The 16,444-nt window shown below is 42.2% G+C and overlaps 1 protein-coding gene across 6 annotated transcripts in view; it reads right to left on the bottom strand.

Moving 5' to 3' along the window:
- LOC127443875 (zinc finger protein 827-like) overlaps window positions 1–16,444 on the bottom strand; it is a 121,932-nt gene that overhangs the window by 16,820 nt on the left and 88,668 nt on the right. For 5 of the 6 annotated variants that reach the window (XR_007897714.1, XM_051702877.1, XM_051702875.1 and 2 more), the window contains exons 9-10: window positions 7,289–7,426; window positions 287–625 (exon numbers count right to left, since the gene is read on the bottom strand). Coding sequence is in view for 5 of the 6 variants with exons in the window: in XM_051702877.1 (XP_051558837.1) it covers window positions 287–625; window positions 7,289–7,426 (477 nt within the window). In the remaining variant the exon portion in view is untranslated. The remainder of the gene's footprint in view (window positions 1–286; window positions 626–7,288; window positions 7,427–16,444) is intronic. The other variant, XM_051702874.1, reaches the window with a different exon arrangement.

The following is a 16,444-nucleotide window of genomic DNA, read 5'->3' as shown; positions in this document are numbered from 1 at the left end:
TTCCAGCTACACCTTGCAAGGTGACAAACAGATTTGGAGGCTATTGATGCTGAAAGACCATAATCTTGTTATAAGTGTGGCATAACAGAGCAAATACAAAAACAAAAACAGCTTGTTACATGAAACACCCCTCCTGCCTCTCAGGTCTTCACTAGTTGCAACTTCAGTAGCTGAACATATAAAGGCTAATATAATGGACTTGCGCCAATGTTTACCAAGCATGTACATTTTAAATCCAATAAGACCAATATGCTATGTCTAAACTGTAAGAACATTGAGACCTTACCTGCATGCCCTGCACTGATGTGAGCTTTCATCTCAGCCTCGTCCACACCCACATACTCACAGGTGCTACAGCAGAGAGAGAACATCCATTGCTCTTTGTCCACATGCAGAGACATATGACTGACAAACTGAGCATTCAACTCCGTCTGAAAGCCGCAGACATGGCAGCTGTAGTAGTAGTGGCAGTTTTTTAGCTCTTGGCCATCGGTGGTCACAGCGGTAACGATCTGCTCAGCATCTGTGTTCACAAGTTTGACCGAGTGGATGGTGAGGTGCTGGTTGAGGTTGGCCTGGCACTTAGCCGCGTATGGACACAGGTGACATTTATACTTTCTCTCGTCTGCAGAGACAAACACACACAAAATAACTCCTATTAAATAGCTCCAAAATAGTTTTGTTGATACTGTAGATAATCTTTATAATGTGGCTAGGGATGTCCATTTTCAGGAATTTTTCACAATCGATTGTAATTACAATTAAGTAGGCAACATAGCACACATTTAATTATAACTTCAATATTTAAGAAATGCAAATATCTGTATTTTCCTCTAAATAAATTTGCAGTTCAAAGTATTTTAATACATTTAGGCAATTTATCATTCATTTATCTCTGTTCATAATGTTTGAGGCTAAAACCAAAGGTTGCGTTACAAATAATTATTATCTGTCACTCTGAAGGACTGAGTTTTACAATTTCCGTCAATCCATTTGTTTATGTACATTTTATTTTGAATATATTAAAAATGTCTACATTAAAAATGACAATTTGTACTAGAGGTCTGCAATCCTGTGGAACTCCCACAGGAAATTTCAAAGTTGAAGGCGGTAGCAGATGGTACATCCATGAGTTGTGTGCAGGAGCGGGCGGTCAGAGAAGAGCCTTAAAAATCAGATGTGGATTTCTATTTTTATATAAGGCTATTAATATAAAAGTATTGCATTTATGAGTGCAAAAAAAAAAAAAAAAAAAAATAAAAATAAAAATTTATAATAGATTTATATATATATATATATATATATATATATATATATATATATATATATATATATATATAGACACACACACACACTGTATATACACGTATATATATATATATATATATATATATATATATATATATATATATATATATATATTTTTTACAATTCATTTAGATTATATAACAACAAAATCCAACGTAAAAATGTGCACACAACACGTGCATCAAAATATGCAATATTTAGAGTAGGCTATAGTCAACAGCGCTTTACAAGAATGGCAGAGCAAAGCATGGACACACTGTGTCATCAAAGGATGTAAAACTGGGACTGTCAGTTTAAGTGTTAAAAAAATCAATCTCAGACAAGTCAGATGGGCATCAAGTCATGCGTCATCTGATATAGCAATAACAACGTTATAACGTGATAACGTTATTTGTGTACACTTGCTCTTTATTTGTATGGCTTTTGCCCTATATGGAAAACAAATGTGGGGTTGCGGGAAATCACTGCAGGCAGAGAGCGGGCGAACAATTCAGTGGGAGCATTCAGGTGTGGGATAGAAACTTGTAGGAGCGGGATGAAAAAAACAGTCCCGCACAGAACTTTAATTCATGCCACCATTTTATCGGAGTTTTTTTTTTTTTAAGCAGTAACCCAGCTAACATGCATGGTACATTGTTCATATTTTAGAGCCGTTAAATTAGGCTCATATAATTTTTTTAGTCCTAATCCATATATAGAACTACAAGGGACCAGACTTGGCAAAACATTTAAGTAGGGATGCACGATGTATATTTATCGGCCAATTATTGACCAAATTAAAACCATCATGCCTATGATGGTTTTAAGCCGGTAATAAGCATGAAAACGGCGATATGAAAAAACTCTTTATTTTTAATTAATAAGTAACACACTTTGTAAAAACTCTGTGAATTAAAATGCATAAACCATAAATAATAATAGCCACACTATATAGAAGTGTTGGCACTCCTAAGAACATTATTCTGTCTTGTTCTCATGTTAATGCGGAAAAAACACCATTAATGGATATTACAGTTGTGAAAGCCTGTCATGTGTTCAACAGATCCAATGTTCAATGGAAATTATTTATATATAAATAAGGTACACTGCAAAATATCGATATTGTTATCGGCCTATAGGTTTTTATTAAAATCGCTATCCCTACTTTTGAGATACAAGTAAACAGATTAAAAAAAATTAAATCATGGACAAGCATGAGTCTAATGAAACAGGTACATTCTATTTATTAATTTGCAGAATTGGGAAACCGTACTTTTTTAAAATTCATGTGTTACATTATTGAGTTACTGATAACGAAAGTAATTGTTACATCATCCCTTTTTGTGGTAACACGTTAGTTGTTTGTGCAATATTCTTTTATTAAAAAGTGCCTTTTTCTCAAGGTTACTGAAGTGTTCTCTCTCGTTTGCTCTCAAACACACACACACACACACACACACACACACGTTGGTGTGGTGCAGCTATCCTTATGAGGACTCTCCATAGACATAATGATTTTTATACTGTACGAACTATAGATTCTATCCCCTACCCCTAAACCTAACACTCACCAAAAACTTCCTGCATTTTTACATGTTCAAAAAAACATTTTTGAAATATGGTGACACTAGAAATGTCCTCATAAACCACATTTATAGCATAATACCCTTGTAATTACCAGTTTGTAACTTAAATTTCCTCGTAAATCACCCAAACCTGCCCACACACACACAAACACACACACTCACACACAGCATGTGCGCGACAGAGGGAGATAACCCATGTAATAATGGTTCAAATGACCTTACTAGCTAGGTTTAAATGGTTTTCTTTGTTTTTTATTATATACGTGAAGCTGTAGAGCACACTAGCTTTGGATGATTGCATAGGGTGTGTTTCTGCCATATGCTTGCTTAATTACTGAATGCATTTGTGCTGCAATTTATTAATCGACAATCAATATGGCTTAATTTTTAAGGATAAGGATTAAATTACTAAAGACAATTTGATCATTGCATAACATGAACACTCCTAAATGTGCCTGAGCTAATGTAAGATTAGTTGAAGTGTGTAGTGTATCTGTCTTGTCTGGGCTATTCTGAGATCTTCAGGCTCTCTGACCCCACATGACTATACTTATTTGTTCTGTAGTCCAGTTTGAGATGTGTTTGGCTAGCCCGTGATCAGACGGCTCATTGATGCTCTTCAGAGACCTGTGGGATGTGATTGTTCCAGGATCAGGCGAGCCTGGTCATGGTTGTGCCGTGCTCCAGGGGAGCTTAGTGCTCAGGGAGACTTCTTTACAGCTTAGTAATTACTTGGGCACTTTTCCCACCAGGACTAATCAGTAGCCTAATCTCTTTAAAGGAAGGGTAATCTAGTTCAGTGAACCTTATTTACTTACCTAGGGCATTACTAGTCCTAACGACAACATACAACACTGTCGGACATGTATGTGTTTTTGTGTTAATACAGTTTTACACAAACCAGACTTGGGCTAATTGTTGTTGTGAAACAACATATGCCCTTATCCTAATGAACGCAGTTGGCAAGTCAAAAGTTTGGACACACCTACTTATTCTTGCTATTTTTCACCTTTTAGAAGAATAACAGAGGCATCAAAACTATCGCTACAATTACATGCAATTTAAAAATTCGATTTCATCTAAACGCTTTTAAGGCTCAGGTTTTTCTGCGTTGTCTCGCACACGATCCGACGGAAGCACACAGACGAGTGCTGTCCCCGGGTCGATAAAATCTGGGCCGCACACGCACAGACTGTGCTGATGACAAAATTTGCATCATGCATACGGTGCGCGTTCCGATCAGCAACACGGAAAAACAAAATATACTTTGGTCTTTAGTCTGACTGAAATTGTTAAAAAAGTCAGATTTTTGAAAAGTCGAACTTACAGACCTACTGTAGATGAAGAAATTGTAGCTCAGCTTTGTTACGTTAATTGGACATCAAACGGCCTGATTTGCGCATGCAAAACCTGAAAGAAATAGGCGATGTGTGACATGAACAGTATTTCACCCAGCGCATTGCGCAATTTGATTACGTATTGTGTCATGTATACTCAACTTCGCAAAAAAATTGCTTTAGCTTGTTTATAACAGTGCATGTAAACACAATGTATGAAATAACATAAATGGAACTAATGGGAATTATGTAGTGACCAATCAAAACTATCTTATTGTGATGAGGAAGAGGGCGTGACCAGGCCGTGATGGTGCATGGATGGCGCTGAATCAGCTGATCAGCGGGAGAGCAAGATAAAAGGGAGCCGGAGGCGCCAGTTTGAGAGAGACGCACGCAGCCGCGTTGCATGTGTATCTGTGTTTGTTTATGTTTTATGTTGGTTTAAGTTCATTTATATCATTAAACTTTACGTTTACTGTTCAGCCGGTTCCCACCTCCTTGCCCGTCCTTATACTGTTTCAGTGGTGCTGAAACCTGGGAGGGAGGAGGGATGCACAGTCGTGGAGTCCTCGCCGCTGCCATCCGCCTAGGGAGCAGCAGTGGCCGTCCGCCTGGGGACAAAGGAACCGCTGCCGTCCGCCGAATAAGGGGAGGAGCGGTTCCGTCTGCCAGGGGCCAGAGGACTCGCTGCCGTCCGCCAGGGGAGGAGCGAGCTGGCGTCTGCCAGAGGGTGGAGAAGCGGTTGAGGACCGGGCGACAGTGCATCCAGGAGCAGGCGAGCAAGTTCTTCTCTCTCTCTCTCATCTCTCTGTGTGTCTCCGCTCACCCTTTCCCTCTCCCCAGACCTCCCCGTGTCTCTCCCTCAGGTTCACAGGAGGTGGGGTGGACCACCAGCTGACAGTATGGCTGGTAGGGCAGCATCTCCCCTCCAGAGATGTGGGGGGGAGGGGAGATGCCAGTTCGAGAGAGAGAGAGAGACGCACGTGGCCGCGATGCATATGTGTCTGTGTTTGTTTATGTTTTATGTTGGTTTAAGTTCATTTATATCATTAAACTTTATGTTTACTGTTCAGCTGGTTCCCAACTACTCCTTGCCCATCCTTATACTGTTACACTTATATTTTAGCTTTTTTAAAGTATCCACCCTTTGCCTAGATTACAGCTCTTGGCATTCTCTCAACCAACTTCAAGAGGAGCCACCTGGGATGCTTTTCTAACAGCTTTTCTTGTCTTGAAGGAGTCTGAATCTGTGTTGGGCACTTTTTGGCTGCCTTTCCACCAGCTCATCCATTTGAATGAAAACACATACTGGTGTTTTATTAAAAAAATACAAAAATAAACTTTTTAGTAGGGCTGTCAGTTTAACTCGTTCATTTAGTGCAATTTAATTATATAACAAATAACACATTAAAAAAATAACACAATTACTAATGCCCCGATCTGTAATAGGAGCAATTCAAGCTTGATGTCCCACCTTGATGCAGTAGGGGGCAGTCAGTGCTCCAGCTGTGCAGGCAATGCTCCTCGTCAAACCAACAAGCAGCAATAGTATCCAGCTGCGGCTCCGCAGAACCTGCCGTTTCAGGGCAGAAGCGCTAGGGCTGCAGTCTCTGGGCAGAAGTTGGGGCGGAGCTGAAGTATTACGCCACCACAGTAAGTTTTCAACCAGCAGCATTCAGCGATGGATGTTTACGTTACGCAAGTTATCTTGTATTTTGAAGTTGTTTACTTGTACCGATTTATATTCGTAGCACAGTATTTCACTAATATTCAGACATACTTGTTTAGCCTGCTATTTTTAATGTAGATTGAGCAGTCGACATTCCCTCCATTATGTCTTTACAGCCAAACAAACTACATTTTTGAGAAGAAATGATCTGGATTTTTGCAATTCTTGTTATAACTGCATATTATTTAGAGTTTCGTAACTGCATCCTCATCATTATTAAATCCTTATTCATTGGGTTTTTACTTTACAATTTTATTGTAGCCTGCTATTTTAACAAAGTCTACATTCCTTGTCCGATGAGGCTGATAAATGTAATAACAAATATTTAAGGGTCTTCCATTAAACTTGTATCAGCCATATCACGTGTTTCACCTCTTAAATTTAGGCTATTTTTATGGGCACAACTTGCCCAAATACTGCTTTTTAACATGTGGTGGATAAAACACTTGAATAATCATGCTACAAGATATACAAAAGGGTTGATGATAAAAAAGCACGCATTTTAGTGTAATGTGTTTTATATTGCAATTGAGTAAAATTCTAACATGAAAATAGCATGTCATAGCTCCGTCCTGAGACTGCAGGTTCTGCGAGGCTGCAGATGGATATATCTCACAAGCAGGCAGCTCAGCCTTCCACAGACGTGCTTTTGCACTCAAAGACAGCTGGACCGAGATGGTATCTTGAGACGTGGTTTTTTAAAGTTTCAAACTACGTTTGAACACAGCACTTAGGACTGGAGGCACTAAAAACTATTGAGACACAACACAACAAAAGTGAGACACTCCAAAAGCACATGTCAGACGCATGAGTACTAAAACAAATAATTTTAAATAGAGAAGATCAATAATAGGGTTGTGTTCAATGATATGGAAATAAAACAAACAATATTTTCATTTTTTTGTACTGTCCAAATGCTTTACTTGTCTGCTGCCACAATATATTTATACTGTATGTTGTAAAGTATTTGAATTGTCTGAATTATAATATTTATTATATATTGTAATGTATTAATTAACATTATATTATTTGCGGTCCTTTCGCAGTAAATATTGATTTATATATTTAAATATTAATTAACTCGATTAATTATTCGGCATATCATGCAATAAATTTGATTAAAAAATGTAATCGATTGACAGCCCTTCATTTTAGTTTTGTAAAGCAATACATAAGTACGCTCAATTTACATTTGTGTATAAAACGAATTTACACCTTTAGATCACGAGGAACCAAACGTTTGACTGGTAATGTACAGTACGTAACACTAAAATGTAAACTTTTACTGATTAGTTCACAATGCAAGAGTATGTTGTGCTTGTTGACTGTTTACGTGTATGAATTCTCACCTGTGTGTAGGGACAGGTGTCTTGAGAGGGTCTGTTGGCGACCAAACACTTTGCTGCATATAGGGCAGGGAAAGAGCTGTTCGTTGAGTCTCCACTGAGTGAGTCCATTCCCTGGCTCTCCACTCAACTTCTCTGAATCTACACAGCCAACAGAATGCAAAAACAGACTGCTACAGCTTTTCTGATTAAAGAGAAATGCCTAGTAGAGGAATAATTGGAAATTTTCAAATATTATCCCAATAAATCTTGTGATTGCGTACTGTAGACATCCGTGAGATCACAATGTGCATGCTACAACGAGGCACATGAACATTTTCTTCCTCAGATGCATTTGTTTGAAATTCTTGAAATATTTTACTCTTGTGAGACATACAGGCTATGATAATTGCAGGTATATTGAAGATCATCAAATCCCCTTGTTCTAAGGGACATGGAGGTCAGCAAGAGGTCAGGCGCATGTTCTGACACAGTGTTGAATATTATGTTGATGAGTCCATACATCCAGATCAGGGAGCCAACAAGGTGTTTTTATCTTGACATTGGACTGTGTGACCCTTTTTCACCTTTCATTAGAAGAGCAAGAGAAGGGAGAGAGAGAAAGACAGACAGAGAGAGAGAGAGAGAGAGAGAGAGCATGCCACACAAGTGGAGGAGAGTGGCAGAATTAACCTTCTGATGAAGGTTGGCTCGGCATCAAATTAAAATGCAGCGCCACGCCTTCTCTCACTTTGGAAGGAGGGAGAGAGAAAGATAAATAAATGAATAGATAAATAAATATATAAACCGAAGAGAAATTCCGTCATCATGCAACACAGCCTCTTCAAATGGAAGTCTGGTGCAATATGAACGCATGGCTATTATTCTTATGTACCAGACAGTGGCAGAGAGGTTGCCAAATGTTAAGGAATGTTTCCTTACGAGCCAAAACAGACAAGGTGCATGTATACTAATAAAACATTTTTTGCTGAGATTTACAACTGAAGTGACCTTTAATCATCTCAAGGCATTCAGATCAGTGTTTTGTGTTTGTAGGTCATATCAATGACTCAAAGGCTTTTTTTTTTAGCCATGCCTATACCGTGGCATTCTGAACTGCTCAATAAACATGCAAGGGGCTTTTTAGATATGCAGCGGATGTGTGTCCATCCCTTTGGACTTGTGGTTTGCTTATAAATAGGCACATTTATTTTTTACAAATGCTGTCATAAGCAATGCAGCCTCAGGATTGATGGGGGCATTGCGAGGAAAAGGGGGGCAAGTGGTTAGGAAGAAGCAGAAATTTTGGCAATTCAGAGAGGATTTAATGGTGGCAATTAAAAGCAGATGCATTGGCCTTGGATACAAGACATGAAGGACATTTTCATGGGGCTGCTCATATCTGCCAACGACCAAACCCAAAACTCCAGACAATTCTTAAAGTGGTCCAATGGAAGGGTTGTTTGACTTGTCAAAATACTTGAGATGTCAAAGAGAACAATATAATTTTAAAGCTAAATGTGCCCTTTCACCCTGCTGTTCCCAAGCTGGTATGGTGCTGGTCTAGCTGGTGGACCAGCACAACCATGTTTTTCACCAGTTATAAATTGTAGGTCAACCAGCATCATCTCTCTGAGGCTTGCTGGATAAGCTACTGAAGAAGGGATGCCAGCCTTGGTCTGGATACAACATATCCTGTTGACCACAATGATCTTGGTTAAAAAAAGACCCATCTGAGGTATATATACACGTCTAAAGGGCAAGCTAATGTCAGCGTGAGAATTTCATTGTTATCATGTACAAAGATGCCAAAGCTTTTATTGATCCTAGAGTAGCTGTTAAAACTAATGCAAATCCATCCATCCATCCTGTGCTTCATTTCTGAAATCCATCATTATTTTAAAAGACATAAGGATAAGTGATGTCTAGCTCGCCTGCTTGATTTTACTGCTGATGAATTACTTACCTCTGAAAAATGAGGCACATTACTTCACTTTTGAGTCAATGGGAAAAAGTAGGGACATTAAGTGTTTTTAACAATAAACTATCTTGCCCTCATCTGAATTAGGTCAAAGCACCATCTCAACCCCTCTTCCCTGTTGAAAAGACCAGTAATATTGATCACCAGTATTTGTTGTGTTTTGGAGGCTGGTGTCTCTACCAGGTTTCTTAACTAGTTCCAGGGTTCCCACCAATGGGTTTCTGTAACTTGGATATGGATTTGGATTAACAATCATTTTATAGACATTGCCCTCAGAGCAATTTTTAGCAGTTTAAATATTTTATAGCTGAGCAACTACAAAAATTCATATTCAATAAAGAAATTAACATTAGGTTGCTACATGAGTTAACATGAACTAACACTGAACAATACTTTCACAGCACTTACGTAATTTTAATATAAACAAGTAAATATTTAACATGAAAAACATGAATGCATTATCTAGCAGTCCAATGCATAAAATCATGCAGATACGGGTCATGAGCTTCAGTTAATGTTCACCTCAACCATCAGAATGGGGAAAAAATGTGATCTCAGTGATTTCGACTGTGGCCTGATTGTTGCTGCCAGACAGGCTGGTTTGAGTATTTCTGCAACTGCTGATCTCCTGGGATTTTCCCAGTCACTAGAGCAGGGGCACTTAATAGGCTCCAGTCCAGATCCAGACAGAAGGACATTTCAATCCTGACCAAGCTCTAAATCTTTGTGCTAGTTATCTGACACCTGGCTAAGTGATTGTGTAAGCATACGTGTATACGTGCGGAGAGGGAATAAAGCGCATTCAGTGCTAGAGAGAAATCTTTCTCTTTGGAGAGGGAATAAAGCGTGTTCAGTGCTAGAGAGAAATCTTTCTCTCTGGAGATGGAATAAAGCTTGTTCAGCGCTAGAGAGAAGTCTTTCTGTCTGGAGCGGGAATAAAGCCCGTTCAACGCTATAGAGAAATCTTTCTCTCTGGAGCAGGAATAAAGCGTGTTCAGTGCTAGAGAGAAATCTTTCTCTCTGGAGAGGGAATAAAGCACGTTCAGCGCTAGAGAGAAATCTTTCTGGAGCGGGAATAAAGCGCGTTCAGCGCTAGAGAGAAATCTTTCTCTCTGGAGCGGGAATAAAGCACGTTCAGCGCTAGAGAGAAATCTTTGTCACTGTAGGGGGAATAAAGTGCGTTCAGCGCTAGAGAGAAATCCCCTCAATGTCCTCATCCCTGCCCAGTTTTGAAGAGACTATTTTGACTGTTTAGGAATATATATATATATATATATATATATATGTGTGTGTGTGTGGCATGTACTCTTTCTGCCTCTCTGGCATTCCGCCAGCCTTTTCAAGCCCATCTCCACCATCACTGAAACGAGACACAGGTGATTAGTATCAATAATCACCAGGTGATGGCTCTTACTGCTTCCTCTCTCCCCACTGACAGACACACGACCACATCCTGCTCCACATACCCCCACCGCCCGACTCAGGTCCGCTAACCCCCCACCCCCATTCCTGGAGAGGAAATCAGCCACAACCATCTGCGGCCCCAGCCTGTGGACCACCTTAAACTTGAACGGCTGAAGTGCCAGGTACCAATGAGTGATCCGCATGTTGGTGTCCTTCATGCGGTGGAGCCACTGAAGCGAGGCGTGATCCGACCAGAGGAGTAGCCAGCCAGCCTCATTAACTGTCTCACCTCCTTTTTGGTCTTAGGTTGTGGGCAGGCCGCTATCGATGTGGTCTTATCAACTTGGGGCCATACCTGCCCATGACCCAAGTGGAAGCCCAGATACCGTACTTCCGCCCGTCCAATTGCACACTTTTTCAGGTTTGCCGTGATCCCCGCCCACCTCAGCGACCTTAGGATGGCTCTCAGATGCTGCTTATGCCTCTGCCAGTCGTTACTGTATGTAATGATGTCATCTAAATAGGCAGCGGCGTATGTGGCGTGCAGCCGGAGAATCTTATCCATGAGGCACTGGAACGTGGCGGGAGCCCCGAACAAACCGAACGGAAGAGTGACGAATTGGTGTAATCCGAATGGTGTGGAAAATGCAGTTTTTTCTTGGGATAATGAAGATATGGAGATCTACCAATACCCCTTTGTTAAATCCAGTGTCTAATAAAATTGAGCCACACCCAACCGATCAAGCAGTTCGTCAATTCGGGGCATTGGGTATGCATCAAATTTAGACACCGTGTTGACTTTCCAGTAATCTACACAGAACCGGACTGACCCATCACTCTTAGGTACGAGAAAAACCGGGCTGGCCCAATCGCTTTGCGGTTCTTCTATTACCCACATCTCGAGCATTGCCTCTAATTCATCCCGATTCACTTTTTTCTTGTGTTCAGGCAAGCGGTATGGCCGACTACGTACTACTACTCCCGGCGGAGTCTCGATATGGTGTTGTATGAGGTTCGTATGACCGGGAAGAGGAGAGAACACGTCCGCAAATTCCTTTTGCAACTTGGCCACCTTCGCGAGCTGGGACGGAGAAAGGTGGTCTCCACAAGGGACCGGGGTGAATGGATTGGCTTTACTTCACCTCCTGCCCAAGCTCCGCCCTCTCTGGAACTACTGTCGCCATGGACACGGACACTGCCTTTCTCCATAATTTAAGGAGGTCGAGGTGGTATATTTGACGTGCTCTGCCTCTTTCCATTCGTTTAACCTCATAATCGAGATCCCCGACTCGCCGTGTAACCTCAAAGGGTCCTTGCCACTTGGTGAGTAATTTCGAGCTCGAAGTGGGCAGTAATACAAGAACTTTGTCTCCCAGTGCAAACTCCCGTAGCTGGGCACCCCTATTATAGAGCCGGGATTGTCTCTCTTGAGCTTGGATCACATTTTCCTGTGACAACCGACCCAACATGTGTAGCTTTGCTCGAAGATCAAGGACATACTGAATTTCATTTTTGCTTTGGGAAGGTCCTTCCTCCCACGCCTCCTGTATGATGTCAAGCACCCCATGGGGCCGGTGTCCATACAGGAGTTCGAAGGGGGAAAACCCCGTGGAGGCTTTGGGACCTCCCTGACTGCAAATAATAAGGGGTTCCAGCCATTTGTCCCAGCGTCCTCGTGTACAAACTTACGAATCATATTTTTCAGGGTTCGATTAAATCGTTCAACCAGCCCATCAGTTTGTGGGTGGTAAATGCTGGTACGAATCGATTTAATCCCCAGCAATTCATAAAGTTTGCGCAGTGTACATGACATAAAGGTTGTGCCTTGATCGGTGAGGATTTCCTTTGGAATCCCCACCCGGGAGATAATTTTGAAGAGTGCCTCCGCAACACTGCGTGCTGAGATATTGCGTAAAGGCACAGCTTCCGGATATCACTTTGCATAATCCACCAGGACTAATACACACCGATATCTGCGTGCTGAACATCCCCATGCACACACCTCACCATCACCTTGTGTTTTGCACCCAAAACCCTGTCATGAACCAAGCCGTGGTGAATCGAGGTTTGATTACAGCCGGAATCTACCAGGGCTTGGTATGTACGCTCCATAATTCTTACCGGTATGCAGTATGTCCCAGCTCGATCGGGGACGTCCCCACCTCCATTACTGGACACCGGTCTTGGACATGTCCTAGCTCCCCTCAACTCCAACAGACCGGCCCAGGCTCCCCGGCTGCACTCGTGGCTGCGGAGACATCATCCTGGGAAGGGCGACGGAGAGGGGTAGGGGAGGGGGCCTGCACATAGTGCAACCCATGGAAGCGGGGCGTCGGTTTGGGTGGAAACACTCCCCGTTTCTGGGGAGCGGGTTTAGGGCGAGAGGGAGGGAGAAGAGGAGGACGAGCAGCAAGAGGGAGAGAGTGAGAGATCTGGACTGCTGCTCATCGGCTTCTGGGTAGGCTGCCATGTGGGCCAGCTGGATGGCGTCATCCACCGACGTGGGGCGATGGCACTGGACCCATGCGGTTCTTCGGGGCAGGTGAACGGTCAACTGCTCCAGCACCATCTGTTCGATGAAATCTTCCACGCTGCGGCCTTCAATGGCTAGCACCCATTTTCGGCAGGCATCACGGAGCTGCTGGGTGTACGGGCGGCCGGCTTTGCTCAGGGTGAGGGAGCGGAACCACTGGCGGTGTTGTTCTGGGGTGCGGCCAACCCGTTGCAGGACAGATGTCTTCATTTTCGTGTAGTCCAGGTGGTCCTCAGTGGGTAGTTGCTTCACCACGAGCTGGGCCACCCCGGAAAGCAGCGGCAGCTAGTGGAGGGCCCACAGGGTTCGCGGCCAGCTGGAGGTGGTGGCCGAGTGCTCAAACAGACTCACAAATGCCTCCGGATCGTCCTGGGGCCCCATCTTTGAGAGCAGAAGATGCGGCTTCATCGCTGCTTCCGATTATATGATTATATAAAAAATATTATTTTAAATATATTTTATTATACTACTATTTTTTTAATTTTCATAAAGTTATTAAGTAATCAAGCCAGGGCACGGATAACAGTTTCGGCACCAGTGTAACATTCGTCAGTGGTCAGGGGGAAAGGAGGACGCGGGAGTCGGCGGTGCAGTCCACGTAAGTCCAATTTTATTTACAGAATTTTAACTCAAAATTGCTTTCCAGCAAGAGGTTTTACTTGGCACACACAGCTTCCATGATAAAAGTCAACACAAACGTAACTCAGTCAGTATAACGTCTTTTCAGTGTGGAGCTTCAGGGGTTGTGTGTGGCATGTACTCTCTCTGCCTCTCTGGCGTTCTGCCGGCCTTTTCAAGCCCATCTCTGCCCTCACTGAAACAAGACACAGGTGTTTAGTATCAATAATCACCAGGTGATGGCTCTTACCGCTTCCTCTCTCCCCACTGACAGACACATGACCACATAACATTCCACAGAAATGTAGAGACCGGTCCACTTGGAACTTGAGTTACCCCTGCTCTAGAGTTTACTCAGAATGGTGCCAAAAACTAAAAACATGCAGTGAGCGGCAGTTCTGTGGACGAAAACGCCTTGATGAGAGAGGTCAAGGAGAATGGCCAGACTGGTTCAAGCTAACAGAAAGGCTACGGTTACTCAGATAACCACTCTTTAGAATTGTGGTGAGCAGAATAACATCTCAGAATGCACAACACGTCGAACCTTGAGGCAGATGGGCTACAACAGCAGAAGACCACGTCGGGTTCCAAGAACAGAAGGCTGAGTCTGCAGTGGGCACAGGCTCAATAAAACTGGACAGTTGAGGACTTGAAAAAAGTAGCCTGGTCTGATGAATCTCGATTTCTGCTGAGGCACACAGATGGTAGGGTCAGAATTTGGCACCAACAGCATGAATCCATGTACCCAACCTGCCTTGTGTCAACATTCCAGGCTGGTGGTGGTGGTGTAATGGTGTGGGGAATGTTTCCTTGGCACACTTTGGGCTTGTTAATACCAATCAATAATCGCTTGAATGCCACAGCCTATTTGAGTATTGTTGCTTACCATGTGCATCCCTTCATGGCCACAATTTAACCATCTTCTAATGGCTACTTCCAGCATGATGTTGCACAATGTCACAAAGCAAAAGTTGTCTCAAACTGGCTTCATGAACATAACAATGAGTTCACTGTTCTTCAGTGGCCTTCCCAATCACCGGATCTAAATCCAATAGAACACCTTTGGGATGTGGTAGAACGGGATATTCACAGCATGAATGTGCAGCTGTCAAATCTGCAGAAATTGCATGATGCAATTGTCAACATGGACCAGAAACTATTTCCAACATCTTGTGGAATCCATGCCACGAAGAATTGAGGCAGTTTTTAGAGGAAAGGGAGGCCCTACCCAGTATTAGTATAGTGTTCCTAATAAAGTTACATTTCAATGATTTTTTAATTTATTTTATTATTTATTTCTATGACTTTTCCAGGCCTGGAAAGCACAACTTTGAAATTCCTTATATTTCCGAGTTTTCCATGTCTGTGGTGACCCTGTAGCTTAACCAGTGAGCCACCAATGGTCATCTAATTCATCAGAAAGACCAAGCTGGTTGACCAGCATTTTTTACTGGTGAACAACATGGCTGGTCTACCAGCTAGACCAGTGCCAAACCAGCATAAACTATCATGAAAATTCATGCTGGTCTAAGCTAGACGTTTCAACAGCGATATTGTACCTTTGACACTTTTAAGCACTTGTTGATGCCAAATTTCAAATTAATGTATTATGTTTCAATACATTAAACCTTAGAGCTTCAACTTGATTAGTAGTGCCACACTACCAGCATGAATAAGCATGGCTTAACCACATAATTAAATAACTGTGCCATGTGTGTGGCATCTCCCAGCCATCCCCCACACTGACCTGCACTGTACATGAGCTTTAATTAAAACTACTGTGGGTGTTTTGCCCTCTGCTTCAATCTATACAGTGTATGCAAGTTTTGAAAAGCAACACAGGACACTTAATCAGCCTCGTCACCCTGAGGCCCACGGTTCCATTGAGTCACATCACTCATAAGAACCTGTGTGCCTGACTCATGGCTCACCAAGCAGCGCTGCGGCTTGATGCGGTGCTGACAGCTCTGGTGTGACACAGAGCCTGGGGACTGCCAGGGAAAAGATGGCACCTTCCCACAATGCCTCAGTGGGGGTGCATGAGTGAATGATTTTCTGTGCAATGTTTATGACTATCATCTAATACCTTCATTTTGTTGTTGCTGATGCCTTTTTATCAATCTCTCTCTACCTTCTCCTCCTCATGCTCCTGCTGAAAAAGAAAAGCATGGCTGTCGCCAGCATATGCTGTGTTTTTAATGCTGGTGTCCCCACAAAGGTTTTCTTAAAGGAATAGTTCCCAATTCTGTCATAATTTATTCACCCTCATGTCATTCCAAACCTCTATGACTTTCTCTCTTCTGTACATCACAAAAATATATATTTTTTAATATTCCAGTCTGTCTTTTCAATATAAAAGCAGCTGATAGTGACTCACTTTTAAAGCTTTACAAAGGAACCAAAAGAATCATAAAAGTAGTCCATGAGTGCATGAGAGAAGCTTGCTCACAGTGCCACGTGTGTTCACGTTAGAACTTGCATTGCTTTTAGCGCTAAACAAAACGATTACGACTGCACAATGAATGTCAGGATTTTACCTAAATTAGTTTTTTGTATACCTTCAGAAGACTTAAGGCCAAAGAATACTCCGATTTTCCATGTTCAGTTTAATCTTTTGCACATTATGCGTGATGGGAATTTCATT

The sequence above is a fragment of the Myxocyprinus asiaticus genome, chromosome 7, assembly GCF_019703515.2.
Source record: "Myxocyprinus asiaticus isolate MX2 ecotype Aquarium Trade chromosome 7, UBuf_Myxa_2, whole genome shotgun sequence".
Taxonomy (NCBI): Eukaryota; Metazoa; Chordata; class Actinopteri; order Cypriniformes; family Catostomidae; genus Myxocyprinus; species Myxocyprinus asiaticus.
Note: the sequence above shows the minus strand (reverse complement) of the source record. Positions and strands in the feature narration are given on the sequence as shown.